At 37.0% G+C, this 22,762-nt stretch overlaps 1 protein-coding gene across 4 annotated transcripts in view; it reads left to right on the top strand.

Moving 5' to 3' along the window:
* The window catches only part of fgf12b (fibroblast growth factor 12b), a 66,532-nt gene that overhangs the window by 36,660 nt on the left and 7,110 nt on the right, over nucleotides 1-22,762 (top strand). For 3 of the 4 annotated variants that reach the window (XM_048160408.1, XM_048160406.1, XM_048160407.1), the window contains exons 2-3: nucleotides 10,425-10,535; nucleotides 19,151-19,254. In XM_048160408.1, the coding sequence (XP_048016365.1) occupies nucleotides 10,425-10,535; nucleotides 19,151-19,254 (215 nt within the window). Of the gene's footprint in view, nucleotides 1-8,706; nucleotides 9,402-10,424; nucleotides 10,536-19,150; nucleotides 19,255-22,762 lie in introns of those variants that run through there. The other variant, XM_048160405.1, reaches the window with a different exon arrangement.

The following is a 22,762-nucleotide window of genomic DNA, read 5'->3' as shown; positions in this document are numbered from 1 at the left end:
CATTTTTGGATAAACTATCCCTTTAACTCGTATAGTTTACCCCGTCAGATGCTCTGACAGATACTTGCATGTGGTGTTTTCATCAGTGCGTTACTTACATTTCACATGTATATTCTCCATCTGTAAATGCTAGAAAGTCAAGTCAAGTCACCTTTATTTATATAGCGCTTTTTACAATGCAGATTGTGTCAAAGCAGCTTTACATTGATAACTGGTACATAATTTGGCTGCACAGCAGCTCTTAAATAATAGTGTCAATGCAGGCAGATCAAAGCACTGTTGAATAAATGTCAAGAATACTATTGAATATCAAATGTCAAGTGTCCCCAACTAAGCAAGCCAAAGGCGAATATTTCAGTCACGCAGAAAGTCATGCAAATATTTCCATTTTGCTGTCGGGAGTAGATGAACCTTCAGCGAGCAAATCCCCACTAAACTTCACAGACTTCAGTGAACGAGCGCCACTGTAGACAGAGAGCAATAGAACAATTCTGACTAAAATATACATTTTGTTAAAATATTTGTTATTGGACATAAACCCCCAGTTTCACAGAAATTCTTAAGCTAGTCCTAGACTAAAATGCATGTTTGAGCTGTTTTAACTGAAATCAACTCTTTATCTTAAAATATATCAGCGCCATTGTTTTTTCTCAAGATGTACACCAGTAATGTATTTTCTAATGTACGTTCATAAAAGCTATTTAAATACCCTAATTTAACTAAGGTTTAATCCTGGCTTAGGCTAAGCCCAGTCTGTGAAACCAGGCCTAAATGTGCTAAGTTCAAAAGAACAAAAGCTTTGAAATAGAAATAGTCTTTACTGTCATTTTTGATCAATTTAATGCATTCTTGATTAATAAAATAATTTTTTTCGAAAAAAAAAAAAAAACTTGCTGAGAGTGAAGCACAGGATCAGGATGTTTAGTAGGTAGTCAGATGCTGTTTTACTGCCCCCTAGTGGAGATGATCCAGACACTCTCTCTTTTTATTCAAAATAAAAAAAAAATAAGACAGCATGATGATGTCATAAAGAATGGAATTCAAGATGATACACGTGCTGTGGAAGATCAAAGGCGCTGCATTATACATGAAACACAAAGAATTCTTTGGTTGCTGTGGATACAATGCTCTAATGAAGGAGTTCCATCGCCTGTATTTATAGTCTCAGATCTGTTTGAGTGAATGTTCATGTTTGCATGGCGATTCTGTTGCTGTTGTTGTTGTTGTTGTTGGATATTGAAGGTTTTAAAGCTGCATGTGGATGTGAGAGAGGTACAGATGTGAGTGCAGGCAGAGAGGTTTGAAGATGCTCGAGTTTTCTGCTCATAAATGATGCAGGCTCTCAGAATAAACGATTGCATCACGCAAATACACACTCGCACACATGAAACATTCATCGCGCTCTCTCTGTAGTGTTTATTTGTGGAGCTGATGCTGTTGTTTAGTGGATGGTGATGGAGGCTGCGCTTCACGCTGATCACCACTAACAGGCAGCATAGAACCGGTAACCTAGTGAGCTGCCTAACTAGACTGCGCTTTTACAGAGTGCAAAGTCGTTTCCAAAAGAGTTTAATAATACTGCCCTTTGGCTCAATTCTAATGCAGCGTTATCAGTGTCATTTCCAGATTAGGCAATACCAGAATGCAATGCGATTATGCAGTAAAGTTAATATTTGTGCAGCACTTTTCACAATATGCATTGATTCAAAGCAGGATTTACTTTTAATTAATATATAATAACTTTTTTTTTTAATTTTGAATAAGTTTTATGAATGCAGCAGCTTGTAAACATAATTTATCACTAAATCACTTCCTTATATAGAACCTTTTTAGCTTAAAGAGTTCTTTAAAATGGAGTCAAGAACCCTAGAGTTCTATATAGAACCCCACTGAAGTAAAAAAGCTGGGTTAAAAACAACCCAAGTTAAAAATGGACAAACCCAGTGACTGGGTTAAATGTTTGCCCAACCTGCTGGGTAGTTTTATTTAACCCAACTATTGTTTAAACATGACTGTATTGCTTGCTTAAAATGAACCCAAAATAGATTGGAAATTAACATTTATTAATATGTTTAATAAATGAACATTTATTAATAAGTTTAATGAATAATAATTAAACAACAAACATTTATTAAATTGCTTATTAATAAATGTTCACCTTTGATTATTATTGTTGCCTCTACTAATTATGTGTCTGATTTTTAATTTTCAACCTATTTTGGGTTCATTTTAAGCCTGTCATATAGTCATTTTTAAATAATAAGCAGGTTGGGTCAAACATTTAACCCAAAACAACCCAATCACTGGGTTTGTCCATTTTTAACCCAACTTGGGTTGTTTTTAACCTAGCTTTTTTTTAGAGTTCAGGGTGTTGTGGTGATTTGTAAATGACAATGATCGTCGGGACACATCAGACAAAAATATTGTGTAGTCTGAACCCGGCAGAATTGATTCAATATCTCAGAGCATTTATATTAATATAGTGTTTCAGAGGACGGCGTGTTTGAAATGCTGTATTTATATGTGAAGGGGTCAAGACATTGATCACAATGACAGCAGAAACTTCATAATTGTTGATGACCTATGTGTGTGTGTGTGTGTGTGTGTTGGTATTGAGTTTTCAGATCAATTTCCAAACTGCTCCATCAGGGGTCATAATAATGACAGATTGCCATTGGTTCCTTCCTTCATCGACTGACCAATCAGAGCACAACTCCTACCAACCCAAAGACACTAAATACAGATTATAGAGTTTCAGTTTCCGTCTCTTTTCTTATTTTTCCAAATCTGATCTCTGATTTGAAACAGACACTCATTTTGGGATCATTGCTGAGGGCAGGTTACACTCCTCAGAACACACACACACACACACACCTGCAGTGCTGAGATGGGGTTATACTACTCCTAGATCATTAGGGGTCATCTTCAAAACTCGTCTTTCAGCTCGGCCTTCCTCTTCCTCCTTATTCTCATCTTGTTCTTTACAGGTCACTGCGCTGCTTTTTTAGTGGCGACTCAACACAAATATCTGATACTTAATTGTAGATGCTCATTTTCACCTGTCTTGAGATGATTTTTTCCACCATCTGGCACTAAATTAAAGGGAAAGCACTAGATTTTGTCAGAGATTTAACTCTTTAAGAGCACTGCTTCTTGAACAGCACTATCCTGTAATGGAGGTCCAACCTTACTCATTAACTATTCATCTCAGAATGAGTAGTTATCCATATTTTATACTGTACATTATAATGTTGTGATGCCTAAATTCACTTTTGCAAATAAAATTTTTAAATCTTACTGTAATCTAGTGGCAATAACAGCCATTTTACATTATATTATATAGCTACAAATATGATACAAAATACATTTTTTTTTAAGTTTTTGAAAAAGTCTCTTCTGCTCATCAACATTTTTTTGATCAAAAATACAGTAAAAACAGTGAAATAATATTACAGTTTAAAAATATCTGTTTTCTATGTGAATATATAGTAAAGTGTAATTTATTTCTGTGATCAAAGCTGTATTTTCAGCATCATTACTCCAGTCTTCAGTGTCACATGATCCTTCAGAAATCATTCTGATATGATGATTTGATGCTCAAGAAACATTTATTATTATTATCAATGTTGAAAACAGTTGTGCTGCTTCATATTTGTAAACTGTGAGACATTTTATTTTATTTTTTATCATAAGACATTTCATTAAAAATATATTAAAAACATTTTATATAAAAATGTGTGTATGTATGATGCATAGATGCATAAGGCAAGTACCATGCATGGATGCTTTACTTGTAGGGACCTCAAGTGTGTGTGTGTGTGTGTGAGTGTGTGTGTGTGTGTGTGTGTGTGTGTGTGTGTGTGTGTGTGTGTGTGTGTGTGTGTGTGTGTGTGTGTGTGTGTGTGTGTGAGTGTGCACAAGTACTACTGGCCTACTCAGCGGAGACTATAGATAGACATCCTCTCTTTCTCTCTCTCTCTCTCTCTCTCTCTCTCTCAGTGATAAAATAATCAGTGTTGTGTGATGAAGGTTGAATGATGTATCTGGGTCACAGTGATTGGCCTCTTTACTGGAGACTTCAGAAGCGATCTCTCAGCACCTGACAGCTCTGCGTATTCGATAAGGTATCGGTACCTGAGTCAGCAGCAGTGGCAGCTGCTCTATCACCGCCATCCGTCAGAGATCAGAGCCTCGGGGCGTCCGTCGCTACACCTACTCGCGCAAATTAACGCTGTTCATCATAAAAAGCAATCACATGAAGCCAAACCATCCATAAATGTAATTATCAAACTGCATTTGAAATGCCCTAATTAAACTTTGTCCTAATGATACTGACTCACGAATGTTGTTCGTTTACAATGTTCTGCATTGTAATGATTTATTTGCAACATCTCACGAGCGGTGTGAAATGACTTTTTTTGCGTTAAATCTGGTCAGATTTTTGTCTTAAATTTGGGCCGAGACACATTAGCCAAGCCTGTGAGGGCTTGATTTTGTCTGTGGGGAATTGATTGGATGGTTGTGGTTTGCTATTGGTGGATCTCATGTGAGTGACAGGTTGCCCCGCCCTCATCATCAGAGAAGAGATGTTGCTGCAAGAGAGAGGGGAGGTTATTTTGACAGGCTATAGGGCCGTTTACACAACACCATTTTCAACTAAAAACTGAAAACTTTTCATGTATTTTGGCCGTTCATTTACATAGCTACTACGTTTTGTGGGCCTGTAAATGCAAATTTTTGAAAACAATACCGTTATCGTCTCGGTGTAAACTACAAAAATGTGTATTTGTGAAAACGGTAATGTCATGTGCATGTGTATTATGTGTTCAGTCTATTGGTGTATAGTGTTTCTTGACAAAGTGACATCGCCATCTACTGGCCTGGCAGCAGAATACAGCATTTTTAGTCGCTTTCGTGGAACTGTGTGAACAGGAATCGTTTTGACAATGTTGTCGTCTGTACACGAAAAACACGAAGGAATTTTTTTCCATTTTTTTGTACATCGTTGTCATGTAAACGTACCCTTAATCAAAGAGGCGATTTGCACGACACCGTTTTCAAATAAAAACGGAAAAATTTTTATTCATTTTGGCTGTTCATTTACATAGCTACTGAGTTTTGGGGCCTGAAAATGCAAATTTTTGAAAACGGGTTTCAAAGTGCACGTTTTTGAAAACAATACCATTACTGTCTTGGTGTAAACTACAAAAACGTGTATTTGTGAAAACGGTAACGTCATATGTAGTGTTTCTTTACAAAGTGACATCGCCATCTACTTGCCTGGCAGCAGAATACAGTGTTTTAGTCGCTTTCGCAGAACTGTGTAAACAGGAATCAAATAAAAACTGAAAATTTTTTATGTGTTTTGGCCATTAATTTATGCGACAACAACATTTTAAGGGTCTGTAAACGCACATTTGAAAATGGGTTTTAAAGTGCGATTTTTTTGAAAACGATATCATTTTTGTCAGTGTAAACTACAAAAACGCATATTTGTGAAAATGGTAACATCATGCGCATTACTTGTTCAGTCTATAGGTGCATAGTGTTTCTTTACAAAGTGACATCGCCATCTACTGGCATGGCAGCAGAATACAGCGTTTTACTCGTTTTCACAGAATTGTTTTGACAACATTGTCGTCTGTACATGAAAAACGTAAAAGAAAAATGCATCTGTTTTTTAGTACATCATTGTCGTGTAAACATACCCTTTAGTCAAAAGGCCATTTGCATGACACCGTTTTAAACTAAAAAAAGAAGACTTTTTATACATTTTGACTGTTCATTTACACAACTACTGTGTTTTGGGGGTCTGTAAATGTAGATTTTTGAAAACAGGTTTCAAAGTGTACGTTTTTGAAAACGATACCGTCATCCCGGTGTAAACTACAAAAACGCATATTTGTGAAAACGGTAACGTCATGCACATGCAGGGGCGTAAATTTCATCTGACAGATGGGGGCGGGACAATAAACATAAAATTTCTCAAATAATACAACCAAAATTTTACTTATGTGGATATATGTGGCGTTACACAAAAGAAAACCTTGCTACTATTATTAGTGTAGCATGGAGACTGTGCCATTATGCTCAATGTTTCTCTTTGGTTAAATGAAAAAACTGACTAAATTGACCAAAATATTCTTCTTCAAAACCATTTATTTATTGCAATATTTAAGTTGTTTACAACCAAGTCACCAAAATACGATGAATACAGATTGAGCAAAACCCAACACACAACAGTAAATATATTAGCCCTATTACAGTTCATACATATGCTTATCACAATGTTAGTTGTAGTTGGTGTGGGTGACTTAGTATCCAACAAGCTATCGCAAACAAGCAAGGTAACATTATAATCGCTAACATAGCGGACTCACCAAAAAAATACATCAGTTAATCTTTATAAAGTGCCATCGCCATCTACTGGCATGGCAGCGTAATATAGCGTTTTTAGTCGCTTTCGTGGAACTATGTGAACGGGAATTGTTTTGACAATGTTGTCGTCTGTACACGAAAAACGCAAAGAAACTTTTTCCATTTTTTGTACATCATTGTTGTGTAAATGTACCCTTAGTCATGGGGCCATTTACATGATACCATTTTCAAATAAAAATGGAAAACTTTTTATGTGTTTTGGCTGGTCATTTACACGACAAAAGCGTTTTAAGAGCCTGTAAATGCAAATATTTGAAAACGGGCTTCAAAGTGTGAGTTTTTGAAAACTATACCGGTGTAAACTACAAAAACAAGTATTTGTGAAAACAGTAACGTCATGCTCATTACGTGTTCAGTCTGTAGGTGCGTAGTGTTTCGCCATGACATCAAGTGACATCGCCATCTACTGGCATGGCAGCAGAATACAGTGCTTTAGTCGCTTTCGCGTGAATGGAAATCGTTTTGACAACGTTGTCGTCTGTACATGAAAACCACGAATGAATTTTTTTAAACATTTTTTGTACATTGTTGTCATTTAAACGTATCTTTAGTCATAGGGGCCATTTACACAACACTGTTTTCAACTAAAAAAAAAAAGTTTTTTTGCTTTTGGGCCTTTCATTTGCAAGAATACTGCATTTTGGAGGTCTGTAAACGCAAATTTTTGAAAACAATGATGTCATGCGCACATGTTCAATCTACAGGCGCAAAGTGTTTCTTTACAAAGTGACATCGCCATCTACTGGCCTGGCAGCAGAATACAGCGTTTTTAGTCGCTTTCGTGTAAATTTGTGAATGGGAATCGTTTTGACAACATTGTCATCAGATTTTTTTTTAACGTTTTTTGTACGTCGTTTTCATGTAAACGTATCTTTAGTCATAGGGGCCGTTTACACAACACTTTTCAACTAAAAACAGAAAACGTTTTTTTTTGCTTTTTGGCCTTTCATTTGCACGACTTCTGCGTTTTGGAGGCCTGTAAACGCAAATTTTTGAAAATGATGTCATGCGCATGTGTTCAATCTATAGGTGCATAGTGTTTCTTTACAAAGTGACATCGCCATCTACTGGCCTGGCAGCAGAATACAGCGTTTTTAGTCTTTTTCACGGATCCGCGTGAACGGGGATCATTTTGACAATTTTGTCGTCTGTACACAAAAAACGCAAAGGAAAATTTTTCCATTTTTTTTGTACATCGTTGTCGTGTAAACGTACCCTTAGTCATAGGGGCCATTTACATTACCACTTTCAAATAAAAATGGAAAACTGTTTATGTGTTTTGGCCGTTCATTTACACGACAAAAGCGTTGTAAGGGCCTGTAAGCGCAAATATTTGAAAACGGGTTTCAAAGTGTGAGTTTTTGAAAACTATACCGGTGTAGACTACAAAAACGGTATAGGTGCATAGTGTTTCTTTACAAAGTGACATCGCCATCTACTGGCATGGCAGCAGAATACAGCGTTTTTAGTCGCTTTCGCATAAATGGGTGAATGGAAATCCTTGTGACAACGTTTTAGTCTGTACACGAAAAACACGAAGGAAATTTTTTTAATGTTTTTTGGACACTGTTCTCATGTAAACGTATCTTTAGTCATAGGGGCCGTTTACACAACACTTTTCAACTAAAAACAGAAAACGTTTTTTTGCTTTTTGGCCTTTCATTTGCACGTCTACTTCGTTTTAGAGGCCTGTAAACGCAAATTTTTGAAAATGATGTCATGCGCACGTGTTCAATCTATAGGTGCATAGTGTTTCTTTACAAAGTGACATCGCCACCTACTGGCCTGGCAGCAGAAAACAGCATTTTTAGTCGTTTTCGCGGATCCGCGTGAACGGGGATCGTTTTGACAATGTTGTCATCTGTACGTGAAAAATGCAAAGGAGAATCTTTTCCATTTTTAGTACATCTTTGTCGTGTAAACGCACCCTAAAGATTACGAGGCACATGAATTTAAAAAAAAATAAATAATGATGTTCACTGATAAATCATTTATAAGAAGTACTGCAGTATTCCATAAAAATAAGAACCGTCCATTTTGATTTTGGGTGACTTTAAAACCCAAGTTTTGTTTCTGTGAGTTGTGCTCCCCGTGCGACTGTGTCATTTTTCGGGAAAGCTGTTGCTGTGACCTCCTCCCCCCTCTGTTCTCAGCCTCTCTCCTTCTCTTTTTCCTTCTATCCGACCACACACACACACACACACACACTACTCCCCCTCCCGTGTCTCTCTTTCCCTCAGCATCATTCTGAGCTTCATCTATTCGACTGGAATCACACAAAATGCATTCTCGCTTTCTCGGTTAAAAACCACAGTATTGGATTTGCTTTGAGGCTTTTCCCTGCACTGGATCCCAGATGCCAGTAACGGACTATGGACAGAAATGGGATGAGGGCTGCAACATGTTGAGGACAAACCGGACCTCACGGATGGGTCACTGATGAGAAGTTAACGTCGACACTGATTTCAGCTGCACATTTTGGACAGAAGCTCTACATATCATGAATAACTGACGGTCCCGTTAGGACTCTAAATTTTGGACGGTCTCTGTGTTGTTATGTGGTCTAATTGTGCGGTTATGTAACTCTAAGTGCTTTCCGTGGTAAGTAACCGAGTCTATCGGTATCGCTCATGCTCCGGTGCATGCCTGCACGAGAGAAGCGCGCGCGCTCGCTCCCTCGCGCCGGTGGTCTGCACCGTGAATCTGCACCGAATCTGCACAATCGTCCCCACATCGACCCTCCGTCTCCCGTGAGATGGCCGCGGCGATCGCCAGCTCGCTCATCCGACAGAAACGGCAGGCGCGCGAGTCAAACAGCGACCGTGCGGCGACCGGTAAGCGCCGCTCCAGCCCCGCCAAAGAGCCCTCCGGACGAGGCTCCCTGTGCGACCGGCACCTGTTCGGACTCTTCGGTAAAGTCCGATTCTGCAGCGGGAAAAAACGACCCGTGCGCAGGAAACCAGGTCAGTTCATTCACACCTCACGCACACACACACACACACACCTGTGCGCGCAGAGCTCCAGATAAACACGCGCCCCCGCGCTCCTCGCGTGATGATCACCTGTGCGCGCGGACAACAGTGCTCGAGAGTTTGATGTACATGTCGCTGTTTATGCTGCAAATTATGTAACTGCAAGTTGGACTGCGTGATTGTTTTTTTTGATAACTTTGATGATTGCATTAGCATTTATAATAGTTTATGCACTCTACATACAAATAAAATTTCAGCAATGATAATTTAATAATGCAATAATGTTTGATGTTATTAGTGAATGTCATTATAAAGTTTGACCCTTGCAGCATGTTACTGTATTCACTTTACAGGTGTGATTTTGTGTCTTAAATTAAAAATGCATATTAAAGTTGGCAAATCCTAGTTTATGTCTGTGTCATGTTTGACTACTTTTTGCTTTTCTCTCCGTTCACACTGCTTGACTGAGCTCTTCTAAGATGAGAAATATTGTGTCTGTAATTCAAATGTCAGAGGTCTTTTTATAGTGTTTGGCCTTTTTTAATACTGAATAAGTGCTTGAATACATGCTGGGGAGTGAGACGGTGTCACAGATGTCAGAGCAGAAGGGGAGCTGGTTTACTAACATAATTAGCAAGGTACTAAAACAATTAACACTTTTTAATTGGTTAGCAGCACTTGCCGTTTCGGCTCCTTTTTTAATTCATGCATTTGCAAGAGGACTAAGCATTGATCTGATTACAGTTCATGATACATCTGTTTAAAGGCACAGGTTTTTCTGTTGTATATGTGGAACTAAAGTGAGGAAATAGGTCCTATAAAAACATTTTGTGTTGTACAGTTCTTCATAAGCGGATCAGAAGAACTTGTAATCGAGTCAGGAACTCTTTAAAATGCCTCTGAAAACCGTTGAGGATGTTTATTGGATTGTGTGTGTTTCAGTGCCTCATAGTGACCAGGCCTTGCAGTAGTGTGTGTTGTGACGTGTGTGTTATGTGTGTGTGTGTGTTTCAGAGCCTCAGTTGAAGGGGATAGTGACCAGGCTCTTCAGCGAGCAGGGCTTCTACTTACAGATGCAGCCGGACGGAACCGTCAGCGGGAGCAAAGATGAAAACAGCGACTACAGTGAGTCCCAGTGTCCTCTGTGTCAGAAACTGATATACTCAAATGGTTCGGAGCAACAGATGAAATCTTAATGTTCTCTTAAAGTCCCCATGAAATCAAAATGGAAGTTTTTTGGCTTTTAGTATGAATATGTTAGCCTTACTCTTATCTATAACTAGTGTGCTCCAAAAAAATGACAAAATTCGCATTTAGAAGATATGAGCGTTCAAAACTTAAAGTCTCTCACTTCCAATATGGATCAATTACATCACTGTGCTCTTCATCTTCTCACCATATCTTCTGTCCAATCAAATGCTCTCTAGAATCAGAAGCGTCCCGCCCCCTACACTATAAAAGGGCGCTGAATATATGAATTCTGCACAGAATACTATATCTTAAAGCGATATGGAGGAGAAACGGTTATAGACTCGGCATTAAACAGCACTGAGGAGTAGAAGAGATAACACCGGTGCAATGCAGCAACATAAATTACACACTTTCCAAACTATACAGCCTCAGCTTGACTATGATCACTGTTTTACTTTGGGAACAGTTTCATATTAGATCTAAAATGGGAATCTATTAGACTGTGGCTATTATAAACTGTCAAATGAGGCTTTACCAAGTTCAATGGCTCTGGACGAGATGTGGTATAAATGAAATGTTATTGGCTATTTTTAAAAAAGGGGAGGAGATGCTCGATATGTCCTGATATCTTCCTGATTCAGTGGAAGTTATGTCAACACATATATATATATTATATATATACAAAAAGTTTGTAAGTGTATAAACATGAAGGAATTTTCCATATTGTTTTTTTTACAGGTGTTTTATTTGAATTATGCACTGCATAGTGTTGTGTTTTAGGGCTAACGGAAATTTCCATAAAATTACTGGATAATGTCCTGGCAGAAAATAGTGTATACATAGTATATACACACTCACACCTTACGGTCTATATATACCCACTCACCGGCCACTTTATTAGGTACACCAGTTCAACTGCTCGTTAACGCAAATATCTAATCAACCAATCAAACGACAGCAACTCAATGCATTTAGGCATGTAGACGTGGTCAAGACGATCTGCTGAAGTTCAAATTGGAGTGCGTTTTCCAAAAGCATCGTTAGCCAACTAATATTGCAAGTTCCGTCGTTACTAACATAGTCCAACGATTTGGTGTTTCCCGAAACCATCATTCAAACGAACATTCGCAAACCTCATTGTAAACTTGTGTGGATGGAACGACAGCTCTCGATCTGTGGTTAGAAGCATAGTTTCTTGTTTTTATGACATGTGGACTTAATAAATCGTTATCTTGAGCAAAATAAGCAAACTGACATTAAGTACAAGGTATATCTTTTATTTTGAATATATACAAAATCATTTACATATTTTAGTTTGTCAAGAGATTTTAAGCAGCGTTTTTGAAGAGCGTGCACGTGTGTACGTGAGAACATGATTGAATCTGGAAATAAAGCAAAATAACTGATTATTAGTCCTCAGATGCCATGTCCATAATTTATAGCAAAAAAATCTAGCATTCAATTTCAAATGGATTCATTTAATGAAGTTATTACTGATTTGTTCAACGATGCATCATACTATGGTAGTGAAGCAGAGTGTTACGTCGTTGTACGGGAAACACACCCCAGAGCAACACAATGGAGAAGAAAGGTGATTTAAGTGACTTTGAACGTGGCATGGTTGCTGCTGGTCTGAGTATTTCAGAAACTGCTGATCTACTGGGATTTTCACACACAACCTTCCCAAGGGTTTACAGAGAATGGTCCGACAAAGAGAAAATATCCAGTGAGCATCAGTTCTGTGGGAGAAAATGCTTTGTTAATGCCAGAGGTCATCAGACTGTTTCAGCTGATAGAAAGGCAACAGTAACTCAAACAAGCACTCATTACAACCGAGGTCTGCAGAAGAGCATCTCTGAACACACAACAGACAAGCTACAGCAGCAGAAGACACACCAAACTGAAGAACAGCAAACTGAGGCGACGATTCTCACCAAAAGTGGAAAAACGTTGTCTGGTCTGATGAGTCTCGATTTCTGCTGCAACATTCAGATGTTAGAGTCAGAATTTGGTGTAAACATCATGAAAGCATGGATCAATCCAGCCTTGTATCAACAGTTCAGGCTGCTGGTGGTGTAATGGTGTGAGGGAGATTTTTCTTGGCACGCTCTGGGCCTCACAGTACCAATTGAAGATTGTTTAAATGCCACAGACTTCCTGAGTATTGTTGCTGACCATGTCCATCCCTTTATGACCACAGTGGACCATCTTCTGATGGATACTTCCAGCAGGATAACGGACATGTCACAAATCTCAAATCGTCTCAAACTGGTTTCTTGAACATGATGATGAGTTCAATATACTCAAATGTCCTCCACATATATATGAGCAATATCACACTTGTAGCCGTACGATATGGCTGTATATCAACACGGGTGTGATTCGGCCGTAGCTAATCACAGCGTGCTGATATACAGCCATATCGCACGGCTACTCATGTGATATTGCGTTTATACAACAGTTCGACGGCACGACAAGTGTGTAAATAATAAATAACAACGAAGTGTCTTTAAAACCCTCTTTTGTGCAGAACTACTTCCTTCCGCCACTGATTCAAATCTCAAGTTGACAGTTTGACCAAGCCATTGAAGCTTATTGTATTTTGTACAGTATTACACCGTGTCCTAACCAGAGGCGATGCGATAAAAGTCCTGCGATGAGCAATTTGACTGTCCACACTAGACGTGACGCGGCAATGAGAAGTGATAAAATCAATCAAAAACCACAGCCAATCAGAAGAGAGTGTGGGCGGGCTCCCTCTGCAAAAGCACAGTAGACACATTGAAATGCATAAATATTACACCATTTAAACATTATTTAAAGTACATTCGGAGAGACTGAACCAATCTTTGTCATAGAATACACTTGTTTGTTCGCATTGAGTTGACAGTTTGAACGTTCTTGTGCCCATTTATTTATTTTCAAGATCTGAGGTGAATTAGCCAGTGTTGTTTTCATTACAGCTAAAAAGCCGGGAACACAAAATGATATTCAAACTCACATTAGACGCTTTTAACATTAAATAAAGCACATAAACAGTACCTGATATTATCATTGCCATACTTTGTGTTGCTGTTTCAGCCACAACGAAAGATAAGAAACCGTTTCTAATATAGAATCGTGTTGCCGTTGCGGCTAGTTAGGACAAAAACTCTGATTGACATGGAAAAGATACCTTTTATTTTGTGTCGCTGCGTCGCATCTGTTTACAATCAATTTAAAAGTCTCTTGTGACTGATTAATTCACTTGTAAAGTTGGCCACCATCTAATGTCGTATTAATGTAACTTTCACTCAATTCATATTACGCACTAATGGACCCTTTCTCAATACCAAATACAACATATTATTTATATAAAATAATATTTATTGAACAACAATATTTAAATTAACAACAATGATCATTATAAAGGGCAACAGGAAATAAACACAGGTGTACGATTCAGTCAGACATACACAGTTAAATCAACTCTGCTCAGAGTACATATGGTCCCTCTCGAAATAGTGTTAAAGTAACACTTAACCAGAGTTAAAGTTAATGAGATGATTAAGTGATGATTGAGCGTTAGTGATGAACACCTGCTGTTAACAAGCAGAATCACTGAAGAAAAGAGAAGCACAAGAACTGTAACTGACTTCAGCCACAGCCTTAGATGAAATCACCTGAAGATATAATACATTATATCTCTCAAGATCTCAGCAGAGGATGATTATCTTTTCTTCAGTGATTCTGCTTGTTAACAGCAGGTGTTCATCACTAATGCTCAATCATCACTTAATATTTTCATTAACTTTAACTCTGCTTCAGTGTTACTTTAACACTATTTAGAGAGGGACCATATGTACTCTAAGCAGAGTTGATTTAAAGCAGAACTCAGTAAGATTTGTGAAGCTCCCCCTACATGTTCCTTCAGTGAATCACACTGTCGTAAATACTCCAAGCGCAGCTCTGGACTACAACGACTACAACGCTCACCAGCGCAGTAGTTTTGCAAATACAGTACAAGAAATCTCGATGGAGGTGGGTAATTTTCGAAATTGTCTAATAAAGTCATAATATATACATTGTTTTTGAATTACCGTAAAGCATTTTGTCACTCTCGCGTGAACGTGAACATGAGGCAAGATTGTGTCGGGTCGGCGCAGCTCAACTTGCAAGTGCTGTTTTCTGGCGTAGACGTGCCAGAGGGGGTTAGTGCACGCCTCAAACACACCACTAAAAGTCAATTAACCATCGTAAGGACTTAGAAAACTATTTATGAAGGTAAAAAAAAGTTACTTAGTTGTGCTTTAACTCTGGTGATTTTGCTGTGTACAGGATATAAGTTAAATATAGCCTTAATATTAAATGATTAAATTTAACATAGCCCAATTCTATCTGCTCAAAAGGAAGTAATAGATTAATAAGAGCAAAGATTGGCCGTTTTATGTACCCAAAATGAATTATATCTCATGTTTAACCACTATAAGAGCCAGCGGCAAATCCCTGAAGCACTGGCCGAGATGAAGCTGTTCTCAGCGGGTACTCGAGCACCGAACGACCGCACTGGAGCTCGCATCTCCGAAAACATCCAAACAAACTGTAAAATAGGTGCTATAATTAAATTTGAGTCACATATTTCAGGTCTAAACAACTACATTCTAGCCTTTAAAAAAACTCTTAAAACTATAGATTGTGGTACATCAAGTAATATACATATATATAATAAGATATTTTTTAATTTGTTACATTCTATTGTTAATATTTCCCCTAAAATGAATCATTCCTTTCTTTGAATTTTGGGATGAGATATGACTTGAATCCTCATCACGTGCATGTGTGTGTGATCTCGCCTGATCTCACAGTTTTCTCAGATCTACATATGCATTACTGAGCACACACACACAGAGACACACACATTTCTGAGCTCATCTCCCCAGGGTGCTAGAGAGGGATGTTTTACTCATAAAGCTCTGGATTTTGGAGCGTTACTTCTCTCCTCCAGCCCCTGTATTTTAAAGGTGCCCACTCATGTTTTGAATCTCCTATGAAATGCCTTTGAATTACACGGCCTTCCTCCTTATCTGCACAACTCACATTAGCGAGTCCAACAGGCTTAGACACACAGTCTTTGTCTGACACACGTGAGACACACATTACTGTGTTCAGTCCTCCAGTCTTACCAGAGATTCACTGTTAAAGTCCACACTCAACAACCCATTCGACTGCAGTAATGTGATGTATTTTCAAGTGTAGCAGAGGCGGCACAAGTGTACATTTCAGTTTGATTAAAGATTATGAACACAAACATTCTTACTTTGAGTTTACAGGATCATTCACAACAGGACCAGTGTGGAAGTAAATATTTGAGATGTGATCCTGTTGAAATTGGTTGTTTTTATGCCGTAGGGAACTCTCATATAACACGATCGCATTTATCAGACAGCTGTGGGCAAACATGTTTTCATCTAAAGTGAGAATATTGATCAGACGGACAGCTGAAACCCAATATGCTCAGAATCTGGTCAGCTTCCAGCAAAATGAAGAACAATTGATGAACAAGCTTACAGCAGGGAGAAGCAGAATTGCACAGACATGATTTTTTGTGTTCTTGTGTTACAGCATCAAACTTCAGCACTCAATTATATAATACGTGTAAAATAACTGTTTTCTATGTGAATATATAGTAAAGTGTAATTTATTCCTGTGATTTTCAGCATCATTACTCCAGTCTTCAGTGTCACATGATCCTTCAGTAATCATTGTAATATGATGATTTGCTGCTCAAGAAACATTTCTGATTATTATCAATGTTGAAACTGTGATATAATTTATTTTTCAGGATTCTTTGATGAATAGAAAGTGCAAAAGAGCAGCATTTATTTGAAATATAAATCTTTCGTGAGATTATAAATGTCTTTACTGTCACTTTTGATCAGTTTAAAGCGTCCGTACTGATTAAAAGTATTAATTTCTTGCATGTTCCTCTCTCACACACATGTAATATCGCTGTGAGCTTGAATTCTCTCTCATATTCCGCTCTCAATCCCACACAAGCACACTCATCCCTCTGATCTCTCCTCCCCCTCCATCCCTGCGTTATCCTGCTGCACTCCTCCGCTGCTCCTGTTTTTTTCTCTCCTCATGGGTTTTTCCCTCCTGTCGATTTTTACGGACTTGAACTGAATCAGCGGCAATGAAATCTTCCTCTGACTCTCAGTAGATTGATTTCTCTCTCTCCTGTCCTTCATTCCTCCTTTGAATATTCTTTCGTTGTATCTGAAACATCTGTCCTTTTACCTATCTATCTATCGTTCGTTCTGTCATTCGTTCTATCGTTTGTTTGTTTGTTCTGTTCTATCTATCGTTCATTCGTTTGTTCTGTCGTTCTATCTATCGTTCTGTCGTTCTATCTATCGTTCGTTCGTGTTCTGTCTATCTATTGTCCGATTATTTTATTCTGTTTTACCTATCTATCTATCTATCTATTGTTTGTTTGTTTGTTCTGTCAATCTATCTGTCATTCGTTCGTTTGTTCTGTTCTATCTATCTATCGTTCATTCGTTTGTTCTGTCATTCTATCTATCATTCATTCATTTGTTCTGTTCTATCTATCTATCTATCGTTCTGTTGTTCTATCTATCGTTCATTCATTTGTTCTGTTCTATCTATCTATCATTCTGTCTATCTATCATTTGTTCGTTTCTGTGTATCTATCGTTCGTTCATTTGTTCTGTTCTATCTATCGTTCTGTCGTTCTATCTATCTATCTATCTATCTATCTATCTATCTATTGTTTGTTTGTTCTGTCAATCTATCTGTCATTCGTTCGTTTGTTCTGTTCTATCTATCGTTCATTCGTTTGTTCTGTCGTTCTATCTATCGTTCTGTCGTTCTATCTATCGTTCGTTCGTGTTCTGTCTATCTATTGTCCGATTATTTTATTCTGTTTTACCTATCTATCTATCTATTGTTTGTTTGTTTGTTCTATCAATCTATCTGTCATTTGTTCGTTTGTTCTGTTCTATCTATCTATCGTTCATTCATTTGTTTTGTTCTATCTATCTATCTATCGTTCTGTTGTTCTATCTATCGTTCATTCATTTGTTTTGTTCTATCTATCTATCTATCGTTCTGTTGTTCTATCTATCGTTCATTCATTTGTTCTGTTCTATCTGTCTATCATTCTGTCTATCTATCATTTGTTTGTTTCTGTCTATCTATCGTTCGTTCGTTTGTTCTGTTCTATCTATCGTTCTGTCGTTCTATCTATCTATCTATCTATCTATCTATCTATCTATCTATCTATCGTTTGTTCGTTCGTTCTGTCTATCTATCATTTGTTTGTTTGTTCTGTTCTATCTATCTATTGTTCTTTCATTTGTTTGTTCTGTCATTCTATCTATCATTTGTTCTGTCATCGTTTGTTCATTCTGTCGTTATATCTAATTGTTCGTTCATTCATTCTGTCGTTCTATCTATCATTCGTTCATTTATTCTGTTCTATCTATCTATCTATCACTTGTTCTGTCATTCTATCTATCTTTCGTTCATTCTGTCATTCTGTCTATCTAATCGTTTGTTCGTTCATTCTGTCGTTCTATCTATCATTCATTCATTTATTCTGTTCTATCTATCTATCTATCTATCTATCTATCTATCTATCACTTGTTCTGTCATTCTATCTATTGTTCGTTCATTCTGTCATTCTATATCTTTCGTTCATTCTGTCTATCTAATCGTTTGTTCGTTCATTCTGTCGTTCTATCTATCATTCGTTCATTTATTCTGTTCTATCTTTCTATCTATCACTTGTTCTGTCATTCTATCGTTCGTTCGTTCATTCTGTCTTTCTATCTAATCGTTCGTTCGTTCATTCTGTCGTTCGATCTATCTATCATTCATTCATTTATTCTGTTCTATCTATCCATCACTTGTTTTGTCATTCTATCTATCGTTCGTTCATTCTGTCGTTCTATCTATCTAATCGTTTGTTTGTTCTGTTGTTCTATCGTTCATTTGTTCTGTTGTTCTATCTACCATTGTTCATTCTGTCATTCTGTCTACTTTTGTTCTATCTATCTATCGTTCATTAGTTCTGTCGTTCTATCTATCGTTTGTTTGTTCTGCCATTCTATCTATCATTCGTCCATTTGTTCTGCTGTTCTATCTATCATTTATTTGTTCTTTAGTTCTATATATCATTCATTCTGTCATTCTATCTATCTGTCTGTGAATTTTTGAATTTCAAATGATTTAAATTTTTCTTCGTTACATTCAAATTTGAATTGCAACTCTGAATCCTGTTCGCTACCTCAATGCAAATTCACTCACTGAAAAAGAATTCTCAATTAAAGTCCGAATGGAGCACAACCCTGCATGAAATATATCATTATCAACCAAAATAATGTGATAATACTGTCCACTCTTACTGCATGTCATTTCTGTCGACTTCCATTTGTTCCATGGAATTTTAGGAGAAACTTTTGAGACAAAGTTGATACTAAATGGAACAAAACAAGGAAAGAGCAACATGCGATCAATGTGATGTTCCTGTTGGTGTGTTTCAGCTCTGTTTAATCTGATCCCGGTGGGTTTGCGGGTCGTGGCGATTCAGGGCGTGAAGGCTGGACTTTACGTAGCCATGAATGGAGAAGGTTTCCTGTACTCCACGGTAAGAAAACACTCCTCACATCTGTGTGTGTGTGTGTGTGTGTTCATGAGGATGTGTGTCTATCATGTCTGTTTTATCTAAAATTTTTCATTTTTCATGTGATTATACAATCTGTTTTGTTTCTTTTCTCTGTAGCGTTTGTCGGGGTATGTACTATTATGCAATTTTGGTGTAGTGCGTGTGTGTTCTGTTGTGTGTTTGTAAGTGAGTGTGTGTGTGTGTGTGTGTTTTGGAAAGCAGGACAGACTGTTATTGTGTTACGGTTGTGGTGTTGTGTGTTTCAGTGTGTCTTTACAAGTTGCAGTGTGTTAATACTGGTGTGGTTCGAGTTTTATCGGATTTACTGCAGGTCAGAGCTACAAAATTGTGATTAAAGTTATTGAGATCATTTATAGCATAAATCTACACTGAGCATACAGTAGACAGGTAGATACTATTAGCTGTTTTTTATATAAATATACAACCTTTTTACTGTTTAAGTGATGTATTTAAAAGAGTTTCCCCTGAATATATTTTATAATTCATGTCTCGTATTAATCTTAAATTTTTTATGTAGTTTTTTTGATAGTTGTATGACTTTTGTTATTCACTTTGTGCTGACATGGTGTTAAAAAAAATAATAAATAAGGGAAGCAAGAATTGATAAAAATGTCTACCTTGAATGCAATATAAGTTGCTTTTAATAAAAGCATAAATGTACATAAAATTCTACTAACTGCCTTTATTTATTGTGATATCAGGAGATTTTAATTCAGTGAGCTGCATATCTAGACAACATTTTAAGGTAACACTCTTGAAGGTAGGAAGAAACAATATGCTTCCTAATAAGATGGCATCCTTCACAGACAGGGCAATCCCAGAATGCGTTGCGTCGAGCTTAGAAAAGATGAAAGGTTAGAGGAATTAAAAATGTATTTCATTCTGTTCTAAAAATATTAACAATAAATAGTTTAGTAAGGATGCGTCTTCATCTTTAGAAAGTTTTTTTTTGCAGTGATACTCGTGGTGTTGAGCTTTTACGTTTTTGGATGTGTTCAGTGCAGAAAATACAAGTTAAAGAAATATTTTAACACTAGCTTTCTCTCATGTAGTCTGAAATACAACAGCAAGAATGTTCTGGAAGCGACAGTCATGTGACGGAGAGAGTGAGTCTCTGCTCCTGTCTACATTCATAATTCACAGACTTGTGCTATTAAAGTTTGAAGTATAAGTGTAGCCCCTGAACTACACTGATTCACAAAGAAAGCAAGCTGTGTGATGGTGTTTTAGACACACACACACATCGGTGTGCTCTGAACAGTGTGAAGGGACTCTAAATGGACTGGTGTGAGAGGACTCATGGCAGCACTATGGACTGCTCTCATAACACAACTTTGAGTAAAATGGCATTTAAAATGTATCAAGATATCGATATATTTTCTTATCGGGCCGATAACGATAACATTAAAAATGAACTTATAACGGCCACAATATGTTATCGTTATCGCCCCCATACGAAAATTTGGCTGATATCGTATTTTCTTATCGGGCCAATAATGATAACATTAAAAATGAACATATATTGCCCGCAATATCGGTATCGGCCAATATATGTTCATTTTTAATGTTATCGTTATTGGCCCTATGAGAAAATTTGGCCGATTTCTTATTTTCTTATCGGGCTGATAACGATAACATTAAAAATGAACATATATCAGCTGGAGTATCGGTATCGGCCAATATATGTTCATTTTTAATGCTATCGTTATTTGGCCCCATAATAAAATTTGGCCGATTTCTTATTTTCTTATCGGGCTGATAACGATAACATTAAAAATGAACATATATCAGCTGCAGTATCAGTATTGGCCAATATATGTTAATTTTTAATGTTATCGTTATTGGCCCTATGAGAAAATTTGGCCGATTTCTTATTTTCTTATCGGGCCGATAACGATAACATTAAAAATTAACATATATCAGCTGGAGTATCGTATCGGCCAATATATGTTAATTTTTAATGCTATCGTTAATGGCCCCATAATAAAATTTGTCCGATTTCTTATTTTTTTATCCGGCCGATAACAATAACATTATAAATGAACATATATCGGCCGCAATATCGCCATTGGCCGATATATTAATTTATAATGTTATTGTTATCGACCCAATAAGAAAATTTGGCCGATTTCATATTTTCTTATTGGTCCGATAACGATAACATTATAAATGAACATATATCGGCCGTAATATCAGTATCAGCCAATAAATGTTCATTTTTAATGTTATCGTTATTGGCCCCATTAGAAAATTTGGCCGATTTCTTATTTTCTTATCGGGCTGATAACGATAACATTAAAAATGAACATATATCAGCTGCAGTATCGGTATCAGCCAATATATGTTCATTTTTAATGCTATCGTTATTTGGCCCCATAATAAAATTTGGCCGATTTCTTATTTTTTTATCTGGCCGATAACGATAACATTATAAATGAACATATATCGGCCGCAATATCGGCATTGGCCGATATATATTAATTTATAATGTTATTGTTATCGACCCAATAAGAAAATTTGGCCGATTTCTTATTTTCTTATCGGGCCGATAACGATAACATTAAAAATGAACATATATCAGCTGGAGTATCGTATCGGCCAATATATGTTCATTTTTAATGCTATCGTTATTTGGCCCCATAATAAAATTTGGCCGATTTCTTATTTTCTTATCGGGCTGATAACGATAACATTAAAAATGAACATATATCAGCTGCAGTATCAGTATTGGCCAATATATGTTAATTTTTAATGTTATCGTTATTGGCCCTATGAGAAAATTTGGCCGATTTCTTATTTTCTTATCGGGCCGATAACGATAACATTAAAAATTAACATATATCAGCTGGAGTATCGTATCGGCCAATATATGTTAATTTTTAATGCTATCGTTAATGGCCCCATAATAAAATTTGGCCGATTTCTTATTTTTTTATCCGGCCGATAACGATAACATTATAAATGAACATATATCGGCCGCAATATCGCCATTGGCCGATATATTAATTTATAATGTTATTGTTATCGACCCAATAAGAAAATTTGGCCGATTTCATATTTTCTTATTGGTCCGATAACGATAACATTATAAATGAACATATATCGGCCGTAATATCAGTATCAGCCAATAAATGTTCATTTTTAATGTTATCGTTATTGGCCCCATTAGAAAATTTGGCCGATTTCTTATTTTCTTAACGGGCCGATAACGATAACATTAAAAATGAACATATATCAGCTGCAGTATCGTATCAGCCAATATATGTTCATTTTTAATGCTATCGTTATTTGGCCCCATAATAAAATTTGGCCGATTTCTTATTTTTTTATCTGGCCGATAACGATAACATTATAAATGAACATATATCGGCCGCAATATCGGCATTGGCCGATATATATTAATTTATAATGTTATTGTTATCGACCCAATAAGAAAATTTGGCCGATTTCATATTTTCTTATTGGTCCG

The sequence above is a fragment of the Megalobrama amblycephala genome, linkage group LG16, assembly GCF_018812025.1.
Source record: "Megalobrama amblycephala isolate DHTTF-2021 linkage group LG16, ASM1881202v1, whole genome shotgun sequence".
Taxonomy (NCBI): domain Eukaryota; kingdom Metazoa; phylum Chordata; class Actinopteri; order Cypriniformes; family Xenocyprididae; genus Megalobrama; species Megalobrama amblycephala.
Note: the sequence above shows the minus strand (reverse complement) of the source record. Positions and strands in the feature narration are given on the sequence as shown.